This window comes from Sorex araneus, chromosome X (genome assembly GCF_027595985.1).
Source record: "Sorex araneus isolate mSorAra2 chromosome X, mSorAra2.pri, whole genome shotgun sequence".
NCBI lineage: Eukaryota > Metazoa > Chordata > Mammalia > Eulipotyphla > Soricidae > Sorex > Sorex araneus.
This window is the reverse complement of record NC_073313.1, coordinates 9,265,130-9,287,359: the sequence shown is the minus strand read 5'-3', so window position 1 is coordinate 9,287,359 and position 22,230 is coordinate 9,265,130. Positions and strand designations below refer to the sequence as shown.

Sequence of the window (22,230 nt, the reverse complement as noted above, 5' to 3'; positions counted from 1 at the left end):
CTGCCTGCCCCCGTCAGAACGGCCTGTCACGGCTGCGAGTGGGGCCGTGACGGAACCCCCTGCGCATAGCCCGGCCGGCCTCGCCACAGGCCGGAGCCCAGTCTCCCCGCTCCGGGGACATGCCGCCTGCGGTTGGGGCGGGGCTGTGAGGGGTCACCATCCGCAAAGACCAGACACCAGTGCCACGACGCAAAGTGCTGGTGACAGAAGACACAGGCACCTCTTCCCCCCAAAGAGAGAAAAAACTCAAAGCCTCCAGAAAGATTCCTTTCGGGAAAAAGTGCAGCCGAGAGCTTCAAGCCACCCGCAGTTTTCCTCGTGCTGTGCTGGCAGGAGCCGGGGCCACAGGGTCACTCAGCTGCCCCCCGCCCAGGTAAGGACACTCCTGTCCCACCTCCATGTTGGAATCTGTTCCTGTCCCTGAGAGCCCGCCAGCTCCCGGGACCGACCTGTGTCAGCGCGAGACAAAATGTGTTTGAAGGCCACGCTAGGATTTTTTTCTTTTTTAATCATTTCAACATAAAAATAACTGTTTTTGTTTTTGTTTTTTTGCAAAAATACTCAGGGCTCTTCTTCCTCTTATAAGTCTTTCCCCCGCCCACCCCCATCTGTAAAAAGCCCCTCGCCTTCGTACATAAAGCACTTAGTAATGCGCCAAAAAGTGCCCTGGACATCAACCCGATGGACATCTGAAGCAAGAGGGACGCGACGGGAGGGAGGGGCGGCCAGACACACGAGCTGGACGGACAGATGAACAAGACGGGGACAGAGGGCTGGGCAGGGGCGGGCACCTGAGACAGTGACCCCCGGTCCCCTCCCCAAGCCCCAGGCCACACGGTCGCAGTTGACCGGAAACTACCCAACGGGGATAGTAGAGAAGCACACAGTGTGCGGGTCACAAAGCCGCGCGCCTGTCACGGCTCGCCTTCGGTGGCTCCGGGCGTCCTGGTGACCGCCACGTCCGGACTGCTGGGGACACGAGGGGCGTCTCCGAGGCTGGCCTCGCTGCCCTTTGGCTTCACCGCAGCGCCGCGTCCTTCCTTTTGGCACAGCTGTTCCCGGCCACCCGCTTCGGGAGTGGCGGGCACCTGGGTCCCGAGGGGGTGTCAGGGGCCCCTGCTCCTCGGCAGCCCCGGGAGGGGGCCTGTGCACGCGCTCCTGCCTCACGCCCGCGCCAGGATTCCAAACAAACAAACGAACAAACAAACAAAAGAAAACCAATGGACCCTCGTGTGGCCGGGGCTGCGCGGATTCCCAGCCGCCTGGACCGCAGGCCGCGCCTCGTGTCCGCCGTGCAGTGGACAGGGTGAGTGAGGCGACACGTTGACGCCGAAGGCTGCCACCGCAGCTGGACCCGACGCCGGCGTCTGCTTCCGGGCCTCCTTGAAAGTCTGCGCGTCTCGGCGACCCCGCGTGGCCTTCACTTCCGCAGGTCTAGGACGCACACCTGCAGGGGGCGACAGCGGCCCTCACCTCGACACGGCAGCCCCTGCTTGCAGCACACGTAGCCCCCCACGCCGTGCCTCGTCCCCATGGCCCCAGGGAGCTGCTTACAGAGCCGTCGGACGCGCTGGCACCCACTTTGTCTCCTCGGGCGTTCCAGCACACCTCGAAGATGCCGCCGGTGCCCCGGTAGCTGTGTACCAGATTCCCGCTCTGGAAGGCAAAGCCGAGCGTCAGCGTGAGTGGGGCCATGCCCCCCGCAGCCCGCCCGCCGCACCGCGCCATTCGCACGCGGGAAGCGACTCAGGGTCGGGTACACCCACACCCTTGCCCACAACCTTCTTTCTGGGGCCAGCGCGGCCCAGGAAAACCTGGCCCCGTGGGACGCTAGGCCAGCGCCCGGCCCACTGAGCTACCTCTCTGGCCCCGTGCTCACGAGTCATTCTCAGTGGAGTTCGGGGGCGGTGGGGATCATAGCTGGGTGGCCGCTGTGCCAAGCCTGTGCCCCCCCAGCCTGCCCACATTGCTTACCTGGGTGCTCCAGATGTGCACACACTTGTCGAAGGAGCCGCTGGCCAGGTACTTGCCGTCAGGGCTGAAGGCCACGCTGTACACGGGCTCCTGGTGCTTGGTGAGTGTGTGCATGCACACGCCGCGCTCCACGTCCCACAGCCGCACGGTGGAGTCGAAGGAGGCGCTGGGGAGAGCGCGCAAGCCGTGAGCTCCCCCGACCACCCCCGGGCCCACACGCCTGCTGCCCGGGCCCCGGCCCGCTCCAGAGGCAACAAGGCGGAGCCACGAGGCCCGTGTCTGCTCACTCCGTCTGCCGCTGGTGGGCGGCACCACACCCCATGCACTCGGGGACTCACTCTCGGCCACGGTCCCCCGCGGGCTGGGGGGGTTGCACCCAGGCACATGCTCTAGCAACTCAACATCCCCCATGCTCCTAGCATACGTTTTCTTTTTCAGGGTGATTGGGCACAACCCAAGGGTCACTCCTGGCTCTGTGCCCAGGGATCAGCCCTTCTGGGGCACGGGGAAGCCATCTGGGGTGTCTGGATGGAACCTGGGCCAGGCAGGGCAAGGCCCTCCCCCTCCCCCCAACACCCCCCCCCCGGCACGGCCCCAGCTTAAAGTGCCTTTGGGACCCTCTGGAACGTGCCAGCCGGCAGCTGTGACGGCACCGTGCCCCTGTCATCTGGCCAGCCCGCCCCTGCCAGCCCCCGACCCCGTACCTGGCCAGCATGTTGCTGGCGTTGGGGTTGTTGGTGGCCGACCCCATGGGGCTCCACTTGATGGTGTAGATCTCTTTATTGTGAGCTTGCAGATCGTGGACACACGTGTCCTGCTTCATGCTCCAGATCTGGGGGGACACAGGCAGCCGGTGAGGGGACCGCGGGCCCACGGGGGTGGGATGCAGGGGGTGGTGAGGCAGGGCTTTACCTTCAGCGTCATGTCATCCGAGCAGGACGCCAGCAGCATCCCCGATGGGTCCCACTTGATGGCGTTGACCTCATTCTGGGAGAGAAGCCCGCGCAGGGGTGGGGCCGACCCTGAGTCCCATGCAGGGAGCGTGACCGCCAGCAGGGGGCAGCAGTGAAACATCGGTGCCCACCCTGAGCCACACGTGGACACCTCGTAAGCCCTGACGTAAGAGCTGGTGGAGCATCAGCGCCCAGCCTGCGTCCATGGCCCTCCAAGAAAACGGCATCCCAGGCAGAAAAAGCCCCGTTGCACAGCAGAAAAAAAACACCGCGTATGATGAGATTTACCCCCCCACACACACACAGAGTGCATCTTCCGTGCTAAGCTAGTGCGAGGGTGGGGAGCAGATAGGAGGGACGGGGGCCGCCAAGGGGAGCGGAGGGCATGCACCCCAGACACAGACACACATACAGACAAGACACAGACACACAAAACTCACACACCATACAGATAAAACACACACAGACACACATAACAGACACAGATACCAACAACATACAGACACAGACACAGACATGGACACACCATCCCAGGGCAGGGATGCTGTTTAAAAGGTGGAACATGGGCTGCAGAGGAGACAGCACAGCAGGCAGGGGTTCGTGTGTTTGCACACGGCCAACCAGGTTTGATCTCCAGCACCCCGCACGGTTGCCCGAACCCGAGCACGAAGTCTGAGTACAGGGGAATCTGCAGCCTTGAGCACCACACACACATGCACGCAAACACATGTACACACACACAGAGCATTTTTAAAGGGGGGGGGGGAACGGTGAGCCTAGCACTGCATCACAGCTACCCTCTGCCACCCCGGAGACGCTTGGCCTCGCTCCCCCGACAGACACCCTCACAGGTGCACGCCCACCCAGGTGTGTGTCCATGGTCGAGCCCCCTGCGCACCCCCCACTCACTGTGTGCCCCTGGAACGTCTTGACGGGCCGGTCGCAGCCCAGCCGGCAGACATGGATACACATGTCAGTGCTGCACGAGGCGAAGGTGCTGTTGTTCTGCCAGTCCACGTCCAGGGCAGGAGCTGTGGGCACGGGGCGTGGCTAAAGGGGGGCACCCTGGGGACCCTCAGCAGTGCCCCCCTGCCTCACACCGCTTCACACGCCAACCCCCAAGGTGTGTTGGGGCGGGGGGAAGGCGTAGCGCGAGGGTCCCCTGGGGCTCTGGGCGAGCGCAGCAACAGGGCCACGGCATGTGCCAGAAGGGCAACCCTGGGGGGGTCACCGTCTCGGGGACCCCACTAACACCTCCCTCCTCGAGCCAGAGGTGGGTGCCGGCGTCCTGAAGACAGCGTGCCCTGTGCAGCGCCCACCCCCGTTCCAACCCCGGCAGGACAGATCCCAGCAGCGCCAGGACACCCGCTCCCGCCGTGACAGGTGACACGGTGGGCTGATGCAGGCCCGCAGGTGCGACACTCACCGGAGTGGAAGGGAAACTGCTGCTTCGACTCGCCGGTGTGCGCGTCCCAGATGATGGTTGTCTGTGCTCCGCAGACGGAAGCAATGCGTCAGCAACCGCCCCACGTCTGGGCCGGCCCCACCCAGCAACTGCCCCGGGACCCCTGTGGTGTGGGGCGCCCGGCTCGCAGCCCACACGCCACCGCGCCTGCGTTGGTTTTGGGGCCACACCTGGCAGTGGGCAGAGGTGACGCCTGGCTCTGCGCTCAGCGGGCCCGATGGGTAGCTCTGGGGACTGGACCCAGGCCGGCCACATGCAAAGGAAATGCCGCCCACCGCCCCCCCCCGCCCGCTGTGCTCTTGCTCCAGCCCCGCTTCTGCATGTTGGTTTGCGCGCGGGAGGCCACGGCCGGCAGTGCTCGGGGCTCCGCGCAGCTGGGACAGCCCGGGCCTGAACCCGGAGTGGCCACACACACCCTGTCGAGCCCTTTCTTTTTGGGGCCATGCCCGCTGCTTCTCAGGCGCCGTGGGCTCCCGCGTGAAGCCTCTGTGCCTGCCCTGAGTGACGGCCCGGGCAGTACCGGCGCTCCTGAACTCCAGCCCGCGGCAGGGACGAAAACAGCACTGGGAGTGCTCAGTCTGTATCCACCGGGGACCCCCAAGGGCCCAGGAACCCGAGACCTCTCCGTGGCTCACTGAAGGCGGGTGTGCTCCGCCCACGGCATGGATCCCCACCACACGGCCAAGCTGCGACACGCACGTGCCTCAGACGACAGCACCTCCTCCCGAGTGGCCTGCTGCCTGCCCGGCATCCTCCGGCCGAGCCCACGAGCAGGGATGTGGCTTCTGCGGAAGCCGAGCTTCCTGGCAGCCCCCGAACTAGCCGTTTCAGACCAGCCAAGGAAACTCTCCTGACAAAAACAAGCCGCGAGCTGCTCTTGGCCCACGGGCCTGTTTCCCAAAAGACTTCTGCAGAGCACCACAAGGCTCCTAGGGGGCATCCATGGCTTCCTAGCAAGGTACAGAACTCAGGTGAAAGCCCTAAACCAGGTTTTCCAACGCTCCCAAACTATTCTAACTATCTCTCCGCAGCGAGAGACCGTTACACTGAAGTCATGAAATTTGCTTATAAGTGGATGGTCACGGAGAGCATCATGCTCAGTGAAATGAGTCAGAAAGAGAGGGACAGACATAGAAGAACTGCACTCATTTGTGGAGTACAAAATAATATGAGACTGACAGCCAAGGACAGTAGAGACAAGGGCCAGGAATATTGCCCCATAGTTGGAAGCCGCCTCACGAGCTCGGGGAGAAGGCAGCTGGGATGGAGAAGGGGTCACTGAGTCAATGATGGTTGGAGGGATCGTTTGGGATGGGAGATGTGTGCTGAAAGCAGATAAAGGACCCAACGTGATAACCTCTCAGTGTCTGTATTGCAAACCATAATGCCCCCAAGTAGAGAGAGTGTGGGGGAAATTGTCTGCCACGTAGGCAGGGGGAGGGGTAGAAAGGGGAGAGGATACTGGGGACACTGGTGGTGGGGGCGAGAGAGAGAGAGAGAGAGAGAGAGAGAGAGAGAGAATCATGTAGCAAACAGAAGGCAGCCCAAGGGGCCTGAGCTGCCCCAGACTCCGCGTCCCCACGGGCCAGCAGGCTCCCACGCCTGGGGCACACGCGGTCCCATTCTAGGGCCCCTCCACGAACACAGTGCTCCGAGAGGAGCTCGGCCAGGACAAGGCCAGCGTGACAGGGCACTGGCACGGCGGCTGGGCGCTTGCCTGGTGTGCAGCTGACCTCGGCTCAGTCCCCGAGCACCGCCAGCAGTGCGAGCAGATACGGGTGTGGCCCCGAAACAAACCACAATGAGAGCTCAGCAGGAAGCGCTACCAAACCATATTCCAGCACGGGAAGCCCAAGAAGGCAGAGAGTGGGTTTAATCCCTGACACCCCACAGGGCTCCCCGGAGCACCTCCAGGAGTGACTCTTGGGCCCCAACACAAACACAACAGACACGCCCCCAGGATTTCCTGGGATCCCACTGGGCCAGCAGGAAAGGCACCTTGGGCGGTAATACTCACTTTGTCCACACCTGCGCTCAGAATATAGTTCCCCTTCTTGTTCCACTTCAAGGCAAAGATGGGGCCTTTGTGTTGGCCTAAGGTGCTGGCAAGGTTACCTGCGGTCAGAGCAGAAACGCACCCGTGTCCAGCCCAACACGGTCATGTGCATGCACCCCCACCCCCATCCTGCACCCCCAATGTCAGGACCTTACCGTCTCCCGTCCAGATTCTGGCAAAGCCGTCATAGGACCCCGTGGCCAGCAGTGTCCCGTCACTCTGCGGGCCGGGAGAGAGAAGCAGCTGACAAGAGCCGCTCAGCTAGGGATGGGGAGCCCTGCCACCCGTCCACCAGGACTCAGCGCCCGCATTCTGCACGGAAGGAAGCGCCGGGAGACCGCGGCAGCCTGGACAGACGGACGTGGCTCTGTGACACCCCGCAGGATACCTGCATGTCTACACCTGTGGCCCCAGGGGTGAGCCACCCTGCACAGGACCACACATGCATGCAGCGCCTAAGCATGTGTGTATCCCGGCCGAGCGTGCGGCCCAGAATGAACATGCGCACCCCCCATCGCAAGGGCGCGGACCCCCAGCATTTGTGCACGTGCCCCGCAGCATGTGTACGCCCCGAGTATTCGTACGCACGCCCCGAGCACTTGTGTACGAGCCCTCCCAGCACGCGCACGCGCCCGGAGCAAGCATCCCCTGGACTGGGCGTCGGGACGCTCACGTTCCAGTCCAGCGAGGTGACGTCCTTGTTACTGGGCACATCGTGGCCGCCCTCGCGGATGCAGTGCCGCAGCACCAGCTGCGTGGAGCCCCCATTGCTGTTCTCATTCAGGTTCCAGATCCGCGCCGTGGAATCCCCGGACCTGTGGGAGGGGCATGTCACGGGGGCCGGGCCGGTCCTGCCCGTCTGGGGCCCCAGGCAGCCGCCGCCAAGGACGGGGTGTCTCCTGGCGCCCCAAGGCCAGGCGGTGGTGGGGGACCCCGTGGGCCTGCCCCCCACCGCGAGTCTCACCCCGAGGCCAGCAGGTCACTGACAGGGTTCCAGGCACAGATGAAGACCTCGGACTCGTGGCCCCGGAGCACCGTGGCCTTGCTGGCAGGAATCTCCACGTCTCCGTCGATCTCCATGGGTTTGGAATGGTTGTCTGCGGGCAGAGAGGCTGAGTGGGGGACGGTCGCGGGCTGGCACCGAGCGATGCCACGTGATGGAGCCCAACTAGGTGGTCACGGGCTGTGACGAGGACACAATGGGAGGGGACGCCAGAGGCAGCCTGCACCTCTGTCTCTGAATCCCCCGTTTCAGAATCATCACCCGGGGCTGGAGTGAGCGGGAGGCGTGGGGGAGCGCCTGCCTCACGCAGCAAACCGGGTTCAATCCCACCAGCCTGTAGACTCCCCTGAAAATTGCCAGGTATGGCCCCCAAGCAAAACAGAACCAACCCCCCTCAAATGCCAGTCTGGGGCGTGTCCCAAACTGTTCCGTGGGCTGTGGGGCCACCTCCCCTGAGACGCAGAGTGGCTGACTCAGTGCCGCACTCCACATTCAACCGGGGGCCCGGCACATGGACGGCAAGCCCCCCAGCCCAGAGCCAGGTCCCCGGCGCGTGCACTGTGCGGACGGGGTGCCACAACACCCACACAGGCAGGCCAAGCGCCCGCTGCCAGCACACCCTCTCCCCCTCACTGGCGAAGCCAGGCAAGGACGGGAAATGCAGCATCTCCCCAGTCTGTGGCGCCAAGGACGTGCGCCCCTGGCCGGGATGGAAACCAGAGCCGCAGGCCCCACGCTGGCCGGGTCCCGCCAAGGGACCACCGCGAATGTGGCCGAGGCGCCCGCAGACACACTTACTGATGGTGTGTGCTCCATTCTCGTCCCCGTTCACCGTGGCCTCTCCGTTCTTTGGTGCATTCTGCTGGGACACAGCCCCTGGTGCGGCCGTGCTCGGCGTGGCCGCGGCTGCCGAGGCCGTGGTCGCTGTGGCGGCCGCAGCAGCGCTGGCCTGCTGCTGGGCCAGCTTCTCCCGGAAGGCCTGCTGCCGGGTCTGCACCACATCGGGCATCACCGCGTCGATGAGCGACAGGGACTCGATGGGGCGGCCGTCGAACACCGTGCCATCCTGGGGAGAACAGCCCCACACGGCTCTCGGTCCGGCGGCTGCCCGACGAAAGCCCGGCCCCGGAGGCCCTCGGAAGACACCTGGCCTTGCGAGGGGGCGTCTGGGCGGGTACTCTGGTACGTACCCTCCCAGCACTCTCTCTCTCACACACCCACACCAACATACTCAATCACACCCACTCACACTCAGACTCACACACTCTCTAACACATCCACAATCACAGACTGTCCCACATTCACACACACACTCTCACACCCACTGACAGACACACTAACTCTCACACACACACACACACTCTCACATTCACAGACACATACATACTCTGTCTCACACACAGCCCCCGTGGACACGCCGTGGCCGGGCCCTGTGCAGGTGCGGGTACAGGAGCAGCCCTGAGGGCGGGCTCGGACACGCGTCCAGCTTGTCCCTTGCAGCCACAGCTCGGCTGAGTGGGGACGCTGCTGGGCTCGCTGCTGCTGTGGGCTTTGGGGCTGGGGAGACCGTGGGGTACCCGGAGAGTGCGGGGTCTCCTCCGTGCCAAGTGGGGCCACTGTTCTACGTGTCCGGCCTTTACTGCTCCTCCCACTACGAGAATGATTTCCACAACAGGGGGACCCGAGCGATAGCACAGCGGGAGGACGCTTGCCTTGCACGGGGCTGACATGGGTTCGATCCCCGACCATCCCACAGGGTCCCCTGAGCTGGCAGGAGTCATTGCTGAGCGCAGACACACGTGTCATCCAAGTCTCACTGGGTGTGCCCCACATAGGTGGTGACCTTTGCGCTCAGAGTAGTGCTCACCGCTCAGGGCCAGGGGGGTTACAAGCAAGGGTGCCATTTAAACCTGTGGAGTAGGCCCAGAGTGATGGGACCACGGGGACGATGCTCGACCCAGGTTCCATCCTGGCATCCCATAGGGTCCCCTGAGCACCGCCAAAAGTCATTCCCGAGCACAGAGCCGGGAGTCACCCCTGAGCATCACCGGGTGTGGCCCCAAACAAAACAGAACAACAACCAACCCAAGGGCTGGCAGGAGAGACAACGCAGCCTGAGCCCTGGCACCCGAAAAACTGCACGGAGCACAGAAGGAGCCCTTGAGCACTGTGAGACAGAGCACCCCACTCCAAAGGCCAAAATAAAAGAAGTTAAGTCAGAGCTCGGGACACATTCTGCCCCACAAGCTGCGCCACGTGCCACAGAGGCCAGCAATGTGCCACGGGACCGAGAGTTTCTGAGTGTTTATGGGAGCCGAGGGCTGTGGTGGGGCGGGGGCGCCTATGTTCCCAACTTGCAGGTGCCAGGTCCACGTACCTCGTTGATGCTGATCTCGGCCTCCACATACTGCAGCCCCTTCTGCAGGATGGACACGAGGGCAGCCGGCGGCACGAGTGTCCCATTGATGTTGCTCTGGCTGATGTGGCTCTCAATACCGAATGTGAAGGCCGAGTGGGAAAACCCTGCAGGCGACAGAAAGGGGGACGGTGAGCACTAGCGGTGCAGGGGAGGAGTCCCCAGGAGAGGGAGGAAACGCAGGTGGCGGGGCCCAAGTGTGCGCCTGTCCCAACCACTGAGAAATCCTGTCACCAACCCTAGGCAGGGAGGAACCGGAGCGAGAGCATAGCCAGGAAGGCGTTTGCCTGGCACGCGGCCGACCCAGGTTCCATCCCGGCATCCCAGCAGTGAGTTGTGAGTGCAGAGGCAGGAGTGAGCCCTGGGCATCAGTAGGTGACTCTACTCCCCCACCCCCAAAACCACCCCAGCAGCGAGGGAGGCCTGACCATAACACGGCACATATTGCCTTGCAGGTGGCCAACCCACCCGGGTTTAATCCCCGGCACGACGTAGAGTGCCCATGAGCACTGCCGAAGTGATCCCTGAACAAAGAGCCAGGAGAAGGCCGTGAGCACGACAGGCGGGATCCCAAAACATACTGACTCCAGGGGCACGCACTCACTCATAGCATCCACTCAGGAAACAGTTCTGGAGAACGTCCTTCGTTCACGGGCTCACGCACACGGGGAACGTCCTTTATTCATTCCCTCATTCGTCCCCACCACGATGGAGGTTAGAGCATGCCTGACCCCTTCCCTCTTACCACACGCAGCCAGCCCTGGGCGTGTGCGCGGCCGCTGCCAGTGGCTCTTCCCCCGCTTAGCCACTGCGGGGAGCTCACGGCACACGGCTGCAGGGCACCGTCCCCTTGCTCGGATTCTGAGACGCCATGTCTCCCCCTGCCAGCACAGAAAGCTGCAGCCTCTGCTCACAGAAGGGCAGAGCAGCTTGGCTGGGCCCGGCCGGAGGCGCAAAGGACCCCTGAGTTTCTCCGTCAACCTTCTTTTTTCTATGCCCCCCCCCGCCCCTTAAACTTTATATAAGCACTGTGGTTTACAGGTTGCTCATGATGATTCGTTACAGGCATTCAACACCCCAGGGCCCGTCCCCCCGCCATGACACCTTCCCTCCACCACAGTCCTCAATTTTCCCAAGCACCCCTTAAGCCACAGCAGGCCCTCAATAATTTATTTTATATTGGTTGTCATCAATAACGTGCTAACAGAATAATCAAAAAAGTGTTTCCTTAGAAAAAAGCCAGGGAAGATTGTTGAATCTCATCATGGAACCATTACATCCTCGTCAGAGATTACCAAGATGCTGCTCCAGTGTAAACACCCTGTATTTATACTTTGTTCATCAAGATCGGTTGCCTTCTACATTACATCCCATCCATTCAGGTGTGCTACTACTCATGGTTTATCAGTGTGGTACAGTTTGAGATGTTGCTCCAGGAAGTACAAAATTTTTCACAGGGTGATACAGCTGGAGTTAAATTTCTGAACTGGGTGGTTGGTGTCTTTGGGGTGTGTGCTGACTGCCAGAGCTTTAGGAAGTACAAGGGTATGGGGGGAGATAGCCCATCCTGACTCAGTGAAAGCCTGGAGATTTCAGTCACAAAACCTGCATATCTGAGTGTTTCAGCAGATTAACTCCTGGGTGAGGCTCATCCCGAGCAGTGGGGTCCAGCCAGGAGCATAGTGGCGACTGTGAAATGTGGAGGTTTTCAGCTGTTGGGGTTCCCTTTGGGTGGATGCTGGGCTCACCCACTCCCCTCCGGGCTGCCCTGAATGTTTGTCAACGTCTTTAAACACAGAATGCGTGATTCTCTGGGGATAATGTCCAGCTGCAGATGTGGACCATCTTGTTGCGTGGGACCAGGGGCTGAGTCTTTAGACAGCTGACGATGGAGAGGTCCACGGCAGGACCAGGAAGGAGGGCCGGGCGGCAGGGTCTCTGCTTCGGTCTGTAGGACATGTAGGTGAAAAGGTACCTCAAGGAGCTGAGGGGAGAGTCCCCGGTTTGCCGCGTGCAAGAGACTCTGGCACCTGTGTCGCTTCAGAGACCTTTGTGCGGGGCAGCTGGCCGAGCTGCTTGTGACGCGTCGAGCACCTCTGTGTGGACCTGTCCCCTGCTTCCCACTCGGATGGTGGACGCTCTTAGCTCGCCCTCCCGCTTCCTCGTCTCTCACCAAAGCACTCGAGGGGGAGCGTGGTCTTCCAGCCACGAGGAGGAGGGGCTCTGGGTCCTGCCTTCAGCGCAGCCGTGACCGTCCAGCACGCAGGACCGGAGGCTCTTCTGGGTGTCGCTGGTGGGTGGGGATCGGGTGCTCCCGAGCCTCGGGTTGACTTCTTCCAGAGCAGAGCTGGCCACCGCTGTGGGCCTCGCCTCCGTGCAGAATGCTGCCTGCCCCCAGACATTGATGGGGTGCCCTCTGAATACAGCCGGAGAGGCCAAGGGCGCGAACCCGTGTCCGTCACTTGAGCCTCCTTGCAGGCCACCCCCATTGGGCGGGGCTGGTGCTCTCGGCACAGCGCTCGCCTTGCCTTGGGAGTCCTGGGCCTGACCCTGGCCACGGCACTCATAAAAATTGAGACACAGGTGCCAGAGTCTCTTGCACGCGGCAAACCGGGGACCCCCACATCTGCCCCGTGCACTTGTTGGGAAGAAGAGATAACTGAGAGAACTGAGCAGGCGCTTGGTAGCTGGTGCCAGAGGCCCGTAAATCCCAAACGGCTTCACCGCAGTCACTGCGGCCGCGCAGCCCACTTCCTGGCCACTCTCAGCTGGCCGCAGTCACCAGGATCTGTCTCCAAGCACGAGGAAGACAGCTCAGCGGCCCCAGGGAAGCAAAACCCCATGCACCCTTTTCTCGGCAAGCTCTGCTGAAGCCCGAGGCACTGGCCTGAGGCAGAGACCAGAATCTGTGCCTTTTGGACTAGGCACACTTGGAACGCTGCTGGGTTCCGTGGGACACGGTGTGTGCAGAGGTGGGACGTGCTTCCTTGTGATGCTCGAGACGCTGAGGTAAACTGAGCGGTGGGGACCAGCTTCCGGCCCGAGGTCTGCAAACCAAGTTTCACTGGTGTGCAGTTGTGCTTGGGGTCATGCCTGGGGACGGGCTGCCCGTGACAGCGGGGGAATCAGTGCCACAGGAGCGCTCAGGCCTACAAAACCGCACTTAGAAACGTGCCCCAGTGCACAGCTGTCCTCCCGCGCGCCCCAGGGCGGACGGCCTCAAAGCAGCAGTACAGAAGCATGGATTTCAAACTAGCGACTGTCGTGTGTGTGTTTGTGTGTGTGCATGCGTGCATGCGTGCTGAGCCCACAACCAGCAGCGTTCAGCCACGCTGGGACTTGAAGCTGGGCCTGCCCTCCAGCCCTGCAGCCCCCTGGGACCCGCCGCCAGCTGCAGCGTGCGCGGTGCGGAGACACGAGAGCAGCGCGTGCTCCAGGGCAGGGCAGCTCACTGGCACCGGGAGGCAGGACGGCGACGTAGGCTGGCGGACACGGCGCACGCTCACGGCTGGTCACAGTCACTCTCAGCCAACGTGCTCCCAGGGGCCGCTGCCCGCGCCTCTGGGACGGGCCCAGCCCACGTGGTTAAGCCGCTGCCTGAGAGGGAGCGGGACGCGCCAGGCGCGCTTGGAGCTTTCTAGGGGAGGGGACGATGCCAAGCAGCTCGCTGAGGGGCCAGGGGGAAGTGGCGGGGGCCGAGCATAAGCCAAGTGTGCAGGTGGCAGCCTGGACACCCCGGAGCACAGAACCCCCCACCCCGGCCTCACCAAGTAGAGCCCAACAAGGAGAAGAAACAACAGCCACGTCCTGCCATCGCCACCAGTTCAGGCTGGCCCTGCCCAGAGACTCCCGGAGAGCCGCGAGTTTCGCACGCCCGCAGGAGCACGCCCGCGCGGACGGGCTGTCCAGGGGAGCCTGGGAGCACCGGCACCGCAGGCCACCCTCGGCTCAACGTCCCGTGGAGAGACACAGAGATTTTCAAGAAAGTTCCTTTCCTTAAGAATTCAGAAATCTATTTCTAGTAGCAGACAATGTAAAGTGACCGGGAGCCTGCTACGGGGAGACACAGACCAGGGCGGAGGGAAGGGGACAGCGCTGGTGGGACTGGGGCCGGCATATGCAGTGCCTGGGACAAACCATCACGGATAACCTGGTCAACCATGGCGTCTAAATAAAACGGGAAAGAAAGAAAAAATATAAACGGGAAGAAAATACAGTAGCAATAGGCTGAACACACGCAGCCACCATGAGCTGGATCCCCAGCAGGGCATGCCCCCCTGGGAGCACTGAGGCGAGAGTCGCCATGAGTACTGCATGGGAGACCCCAGCCCGACAGACAGGAAAGCCTTAAAGGCACCTTTCCCCCTGCTTGGAGGGTCACCCAGAGAAACTGTCGGGCTCCAGGAACAGGACACACTGCCGCGGACAAACTAGCCCCAGGGCTCTGCAGGGTAAGGGCTTCTCCTCGACGCCTCGTTGATTTAACTTTTCTCTACTCTGTTCGTTTTATTTATTTGCGTTCCTTCTTCCTTTCATTGATGTCGGGGGTTGCGGGGACAGTGATCTGACCCTGAATGCACCCAAGAGACCCTCGGGTCACGGTGGTCAGGCCGGTGACCAACCCCCACCCAGGAGCAGCGACACCCTGGGACCGGTACGATCTCCCTGACCTCTCCAGAACCATTTTCAGCCGGTTCTACGTATCTGTGGTTTGGCTGCACACCCAGAAGCCGCCGAGGCAGGCTGACTCTCTCTGGTCCTCACGTCTCAGTTCAGGCTCTGCGCACAGCAGTGCCCCCTGGTGGTGGGAAGGGGGAAGAGAACCTACGTCCTTTTCCTGACTCAAAGGCCCTTTTTGAGGGTGGGGGGTGTGCTTATCGGTTGATGCTCAGGGGTTACTTTTGCCTCTCCACGAGGAATTGCTCCTGGCGGTGCTTGGGGGACCCTACGGGATGCCAAGGATCAAACCCAGGTTGCTGGTGTGGAAGGCAAACGCCCTCTCTGCCATGCTATTGCTCCAGCCCCAAAGGCCTTTTAAACAAGGTAATGTCAGCATCTTGTACAAGGCACTCGGAGAAGATTGGGAGGCAGCTTTGGGCAAGCCCCGAACCTCTGGCGCATTAAGAGAGAAGAGACATTCCCACTCCTCCCTGGAAACGCACCAGAGACAAAGGCCGACCTGGTCCAGGAAACCTGGGGGTAAGCAGCCCCTCCCGTTCATGGCACCGATTCCTCACCAATATAAACGCTGTCCTCTGAATTATGTAACCTCCCCCACCCCGCTACGGGGGGGCGGGGGGGACCTTCTATTCAAAGTCAGCTACCCCTAATTATTTTATTATCTGCCGGAGAACATTCTTGGCAGACTTTCTCCTTCCTCGAGGGAAAAAATACCATGGAAAATTTTAATGAAATTGGGGAGTGCATTGAAAACATCTATTTGAGCTCTGCAGCTGCAGGAAACCAAAGGCAGGCCAAGAAGATAAAGGAGGAAGAAATGAGAATCCCAGGAAAACTCCCGGGCAGACGATGACAGACACGACTCTGAAATCTCACATTTACAAAATGAGTCAAGTCTGGTTTTCCTTTCCTTTACTTTTTTTTTTTTTCTTTCTTTCTGGATCACATCCGGCGATGCTCAGGGTTACTCCTGACTCTGCACTCGGGAATTACTCCTGGCGATGCTCGGGGGACTATATGGGATTGCCAGGGATCGAACCCTGGTTGGCTGCCTGCAAGGGCAATGCCCTCCCCGCTGTATTATTGCTCCAGCTTCTCAAATCTGTTTTTTCAAGATAGGTCTCCCCCCTTCCTTTAGGAGGGAGGAGGCGAGCAGGGGAAATTCATTAAAGCCCAAATTTTATGTTTGATTTGGGGGCCAGACCCAGCTGTGCTGGGGGCTTCCTCCTGGCACTCAGCAATCGCTCCTGGAAGCGACTGCATGCAAGGCCAGCACCTCCCTGCTGTGTGGTCTCTCCAGTTTCTCAGGATCAAACTGAGGGGACGTGGGTACTGGGACACCTGATGGGGACACCCACGAACTGATAGACGAGGCATCTGTCCACGGCCTCGGGCGCCCGGAAAGGGCCGTGGAGCAGAGAAGCGCAGATGCGAAACGGGAAGGCGGAGACGCGTCCCCGCTGAGCCCGTGCTGAAGACGGCTGGCACCCCAGGCACTGCCACAGCGAGGCAGAGGCCCGAGCCCCTTCCTTCCCACCCCAAACAGAGCCGGGGCTCCATTCCCTTCACCAACGGCCCCAGCAGCACTGTGTGAGGCGGTGCCAGGGTCAGCCTAGTCTCACACAGCTGGCCCCGCTCGGACCCCCTGCACCAAAAGGGCTCCCCCGAGCAACACTAAATTTTACTGAAAAAATAAAATAAATAACACACACACATAGGTGTCCACAAGTGGGTCTCAGTCATACAATCAACCTCCCAACACCCATTCGTCCATCAGTGCGCATTTCCCACTACCAATGTCCTCAGTTTCCCTCCCGCCGCCCCCCTCGCCTGATCTCTCTTCCCTCTCTCCTCTCTCCTCTCTCCTCTCTCTCTCTCTCTCTCTCTCTCTCTCTCTCTCTCTCTCTCTCTCTCTCTCTCTTCCCCCCCCCCATTACAGTTTGCAATACAGGTACCGAAAGGCCATCATGTTTGTCCCTTCACCTCGCCGTAGTGGTCCCGTCTCTATCCTCGCTGCCCACCCCCTCCACTTGTGGCGAGCTTCCAACGTGGACCCGTCCTCGGGGCCTTGTTTCCACTGCCTTTGGACGCCAGTCTCGAACTACCTTTTGTTACGTCCCACCAATGAGTGCAGTCACTCAGTATCCCCACGACTCTCCCCAGGTCCATTCATTGACATGCGACTTGCATGACTCCATTTTTTCTGGCCGAGCACTTGCCTTGCACGCAGCCTGCTTCGATCCCTGGCAGCCCACAGGGTCCCTCGAGCCCCACCAGGAGTGATCCCAGAGCAGAGAGCCAGGAGTCAGCCCTGAGCACCGCCGGGTGTACAGCAGGTAGGGCATTTGCCTTGCACACGGCCAACCCGGGTTCGATTCCTCCACCCCTCTTACAGAGCCTGGCAAGCTACCTGTGGCGTACTGGATGTGCCAAAAAGCAGTCACAACAAGTCTCACAATGGAGATGTTACCGGTGCCCACTTGAGCAAACCGATGAGCAATGGGATGACAGTGTTAGTGACTGCAAACCACAATGCCCAAAAGGGGGGGAGGGGGAGGGGGAGAGAGAGGAGGGGGGGCGAAAGCCTGCCACAGACAGGCAAGGGGTGGGGTGAACAGCGGGGACTCTGGTGTTGGTAAATGTCCATAAGTGAAGGGACGGGGCAGGGGATGGAACACTGCATGTCCGAAACCCAACTAAGAACAACGTTGTAAGTCTACACCTCACTGTGATTCAATAAAAAATAAAAAATAAATCCCCGAGCGCAGAGTCAGAAGTGACTCCTGAGCATCACCCAAAACTGAAAATAATACCCCCCCCCATCCACACTGTACCCACAGCGCGGCTCGGGCCCCAAGTTCAAGCCCCAGCTCTGCCCCTGGCTCCTGGGCCTGACCAGGCCCTCAGCCGACATGGGGCCATGGAGGAGCTGAGCGTGGGGGGTGGGGGCGGCAGGTTGTGGGGGGTGGGGGCGGCAGGTTGTGGGGGGAGGGCGCACCCGAACCCACAGCGCTGCTGAGGCCAGGCCACGCTCTGCACAAAAGAAAATCAAAGTTAAGAAAACAAACAAGCGAAAAGCTGCCTGCTTCGGAATGACTGGTAGCCCCCAGCCCCGGCCCGTCCCGTGGGCAAGAGGAAAGCACAAAATACCTCCTGCACTTCGCTCGGGATGGACGGGGCGGGAAACGGCCGCAGTGACCAGGCAGTCTGGGGCCACCGCGGCTGAGACTCGGCCAACACAACGCTCAGTCGGGGGGCTTTGGGCTTTTTTTTCCCTGCTTTTTGGGACACACCCGGCAATGCTCAGGGGTTCCTCCTGGCTCTGCACTCAGGAATCACTCCTGGCGGTGCTTGGGGGACCTTATGGGATGCCAGGGATCGAACCCGGGCTAGTTGCGTGCAAGGCAAACGCCCTCCCCAATGTGCTATGGCTCCGGCCCTGCTCTGGGGTGCTGGGGTGGGGGAGGGGCCCAGCAGGGCTCAGGAGGGGTAGCAGGGCTCAAACCCAGGCCGCCCTGTCCACCCCCTCCCCAGCCTACACTCACATGAGATGCGTTTCACATTCTCTGCTCCTGCCAAGCCACCATAAAAATAGCAAAACCCACGCCGCCGGGCGTGAGGGACCCAAAGTCCAGTCTGGCTGCTCTACCTCCTCCTATGGTCGGTTAGTCAGAGCCTGGCCGTGTGTAGCCAGCAAGATGGTCAGCAGCTGGCCGACGTCCACCTCGGAAATCGTGGCAGGAGACACACGCACCGCACCTGAGACACGAGCCCACCTGCCCACGGCTCCTGGGCCAGCTGACTGCTCCCAGCAGCGCACACGACCCGAGGCCCCACGGGGCCCAGCTCGGCCTGGGGCCCAGCAGGACAGGGCGGTGCTCCCAAGTCCATTGGGCTGACAGAGAACACGGCGCAGAGCGCGGCCATCGGGCAGGGCAGGGCGGGAGCGAGTGCCTGGCCCCATCCCACACCCCTCACGGCCCCGTGCGCTGAGCCAGGACTGGTCCCCAAGTGCCCGTGGGTGCGTGCCCGCACGCCCACCCACACCAGCCGTAGGCTATTCCTACGCTCAGAGCTCGGCCGGCCCGGGAGGTGCCGGAACAGCACTCACCGAGAGCACTGGGGGCCGAGGCCAGCGGGGAGGGAAGAGCAGGACAGGGCATCTGAGCGCGCTTCCTCACCAAGGACAGCTCATGGCCCGCCTGGGCCCCTTGCACCACCTGGGGGAGTGCAGCCTAGTGGGTAGCTCTGGAGCCACGCCGAGGCGAATCTGTCCCAACTTCCTCTCCCAGACAGAAAAGGCAGGGAAAGTCCAAGACGCCCGGCTCAGCACAGCCCCTGTCCCCGGAGACCCAACGGCCCACCCTCCCCACCCGACACCCCGCCACGGCCCGCGCCTCACCTGACTCCTGTAGATACCGATACACCAGGAAGTTGACCTCGTCACTGGTTATGCTCATCTTACTTCACCTGGCGGTGAGGAGGTCGCAGGAAGCAGCAGCCGGGCTCTGCGGGAAGGAGAGATGGGAGGCGACAGCTTTGACACCGGGCCTCGCGCGAGGCTGTGTCAGGGAGGCTGTTCATTGTCTGCTGTGGTTTGTGAAACGCATTCCCTTGGGGGAGCCCAGAGGAGCACCCCGAAATACCAGTAAGACTCGTGACGGGGAGCCAGGCGGGAGGACGGCAGGGCTGCAGGCACGGAGCCAGGAGCACTGCCGGGAGTGACCCTGAGTGCAGGCCACGACAGCTTGAGAACTGCCGGGTGCGCCCACCCCCCTGGAAAGCAAAAACAAACCACCCCTGACTCGGGGCGCGGAGCGACAGTCCCTCGGGAAAGCCGCGTCCTTGCCTGACGGCAGCCCCCAAGGAGCCCTGGGAGTCAGCTGAGCACAGGCCCGCACCGCAGAACCCCTCCCACTGCGTCCTTCTGGGCTGGGGTGGGAGGGGTGACTCACTCCCCCCGGTGCTCCTGTCCGCGCTTGCACATAGCACGTCCCCTCTCTCACTGCCCCCAATTTTTTCTTGCGGTAGGGGGATGTGTGTTGCTTTCTAGCAATAGTTAAAAAAGAATTTTGTCATCATTTTTTGCCAAGATGCCAGGGGTGGTCCCTGGGCTGGCCTTGGGCGAGCAAAGCACCCTAAGCATTGTCCTGTGTGGCCCCCACGTCAGGAGCATGTAAACTGTGCTGGGGCACAGCGGGATTCTCAGGGATCACGCCTGGCAGGCGCGGGGGGGACCAAACCTGAGCGGGCGACGTTCAAGGCAAACGCAGATCTGCTGGGCCTGTTTCTCTCTCTGCAGGGAGCTAGTCACGAGGAGGGCGGGGAGAGGGCAGCTAGGACCAGAAGGGACCACTAGGACAGTGGCAGCTGGAAATGAGCACTCTGAGTGCGGAAGGGAGGGAAAGGGACATGCATGAGAACCTCTCGGGGGGCGGGGGGAGAGAGACGGCGGGGGTGAGGGGGAGAGGAAGAGAGGGAGAGAGAAAGCGAGCGAGCGAGCGAGAGAGCGAGCCGCCAGAGCCGCAGGTGGGGGAAGGAGGGGCGGGAGGGAACCCGGGGACACTATGGCAGAAAGACACTGGTGAAGGAGTGGGTGCTGGAAATTTGTATGACCGAACCCCAATCATGTGCAACTTTGTAGCTATTTATCTCAAGGAAACTTAATTAAAAATGTTTTTAATTAAAAATAAAAGAAGACTCTCTAGCTTCCCAGGAGGGCCCAAGGAGGCCCAGTGAGGACCCTGTGCCAACAGCTGCCACACGTGCCACCCAGGAGTGGCTTCAAGACTAGGTTGCTCAGGCCAGTCTACATGGCCGCCACCCGCCTCTGCTCCCAGCCCCCACGGCAGCGCCGGCTCCCTACGGGTCTTCCCCCAACGGGATGAGTTTACCTCCACTGCAGCTACGGCCGGCATCAGCTGGACGTTTGGGGGAATGCAGCGCCGGGGGCCGCCAGGGCCGCCAGCATCCACTCAGCCTAACGAGCTGTCGCTCTGAACCCAGGGCTACTTGCAGATAAACGTGCGTGGGTTCTAACGCAGACACACACACACACACACACACACACACACACACACACAGACACACATTCTCAGATGAGCTGCAGGCAGCAGGGCCTCTCAGGGACGCGCTGACGCTGCAAACATCACGCACTTGTTTTGCCCCTTTGCCTGGCCCTGAACCAATAAGCATCTCGGCCTGGCTCGAGATCGCTGACGGTCTGGCTACTTAGGCCGGGCGGGGGATGTGGCTTAGTGGCAGAGCGCGTCCTGGCGTGTCAGTCACAATGGGCCCGCACGGGTGTGAGAAAAGAGAAATAGGAGACAGAGCAAATGGATTGCACAGACTGTCAGCCGGCTGAGGCCGGGGCACGGGGCCCTCTCACGGCCAGCCACGGCTCATCCTCGTCACCTTGTCCACTCAGAGATAAAGGTCATCACTGGCCCTGTCATGCCATGTGGCAGGAAGCTGAGCGCTCAAGAGAGACGGTTCATTTATGCCAGTCCCAAACCCGACACATGCAACCTCTGTTACTCGTGACTGAGTCACTTTGTGACTGCCAGGTAGAAATCAGAGAAACGAAGCTCAGGGCAGAGAGAGAACTGGGTGAAGGTGCTGGGTCTGCCCGTGGCCACCCAGAGTGATCCCACATCAGCCCTGACATGCGTGGCCCCAATCCCCATCCACCCCACCAGCTAGAAAAAGAATTTATGAACGTGTTTCGGTTTTCTTTGGGGGCCACACGGACAGATGCCCAGGGTCTCCAGTCACTGCTCGGGGCCCCTGCGGGATGCAGGGGACGGAGCCGCCGCTCCCAGAGCACAGCGGCCCCGGGCTACAACACACAGCCTCGAGGCCACGCGGGCCCAAGCAAGGGGAAAGCAGGGGACTGTGCTGTCACCGGGATGGAACCGGAAGGTCTTGTGTGCAGGGGGAAGAAGGTGGTCAAATGCCAGCCCACCTCACTGATGTCTGGAATCCAGGACAAGGGAATGCCACAGGGTGGGATTGAAGGGGCCAAGCCGTCCCCAGATTACAGTCCAAAGGGCCCAGAAGAAGAGAAATCAGGGCAAAGCAGAACGAGGCGGACGGCAGCATGGCAAGGACAGGCGCGGCATGGGCGCTGAGCCAGCGCAGGGCCAGCAACACTGTCGTCTGCATGCAAACCACAGGAATGAATTTTAAAAATAAAATGGGGGGCTGGAGTGACAGAACACTGGGAAGGGCACTTGCCTTACATGAGGCCGACCTGGGTTCGATCCCCGGCATCCCAGAGGGATGGGGGCAAGCATCAGCAGGAGTGATCCCTGAGAGCAGAACAGGTGGCCCCCAAGCCAACACTGCTGAGTAGACAAGGTAGGGATTAAACCCAGGCACCTCCTCTAGACCTCTGAGCACTGCCAAGACCGATCCAGGAGTAAGCCCTGAGCACCGCCAGGTGTGACCGCAAAAGGAGGGGAAAAAGATGCATGTCGAGCGAGCAAGCGTGGGGTGAAGGGACCCGCGGACATTGTGGAGGGAAGCTGACACTGCTGGTGGCACCAGTGTCAAACCACTCTTTTAATATAGGTCCACTTCAAAAACTTAGCCACCTTGGCTCGAAGAAAATGATTGTGGGGAACCATCGTCTGCCTGAAAACTTAGCACAAACAAAATTATAAATCACGTGCCCAAATAATT

General features: G+C 61.2%; 1 protein-coding gene across 5 annotated transcripts in view; it reads right to left on the bottom strand.

The window, feature by feature from the left end:
• Positions 1–494: 494 nt before the first annotated feature.
• Positions 495–22,230, bottom strand: part of LOC101551001 (transducin beta like 1 X-linked) — a 61,602-nt gene continuing 39,866 nt past the window's right edge. For all 5 annotated transcript variants that reach the window (XM_055122921.1, XM_055122922.1, XM_055122919.1 and 2 more), the window contains exons 3-16: positions 18,950–19,055; positions 9,829–9,974; positions 8,250–8,517; positions 7,413–7,545; positions 7,122–7,263; positions 6,604–6,667; positions 6,410–6,507; positions 4,354–4,414; positions 3,837–3,958; positions 2,887–2,961; positions 2,679–2,806; positions 1,975–2,140; positions 1,555–1,656; positions 495–1,447 (exon numbers count right to left, since the gene is read on the bottom strand). In XM_055122921.1, the coding sequence (XP_054978896.1) occupies positions 1,421–1,447; positions 1,555–1,656; positions 1,975–2,140; positions 2,679–2,806; positions 2,887–2,961; positions 3,837–3,958; positions 4,354–4,414; positions 6,410–6,507; positions 6,604–6,667; positions 7,122–7,263; positions 7,413–7,545; positions 8,250–8,517; positions 9,829–9,974; positions 18,950–19,007 (1,590 nt within the window). In that variant the 5' untranslated portion in view covers positions 19,008–19,055 and the 3' untranslated portion in view covers positions 495–1,420. The remainder of the gene's footprint in view (positions 1,448–1,554; positions 1,657–1,974; positions 2,141–2,678; positions 2,807–2,886; positions 2,962–3,836; positions 3,959–4,353; positions 4,415–6,409; positions 6,508–6,603; positions 6,668–7,121; positions 7,264–7,412; positions 7,546–8,249; positions 8,518–9,828; positions 9,975–18,949; positions 19,056–22,230) is intronic.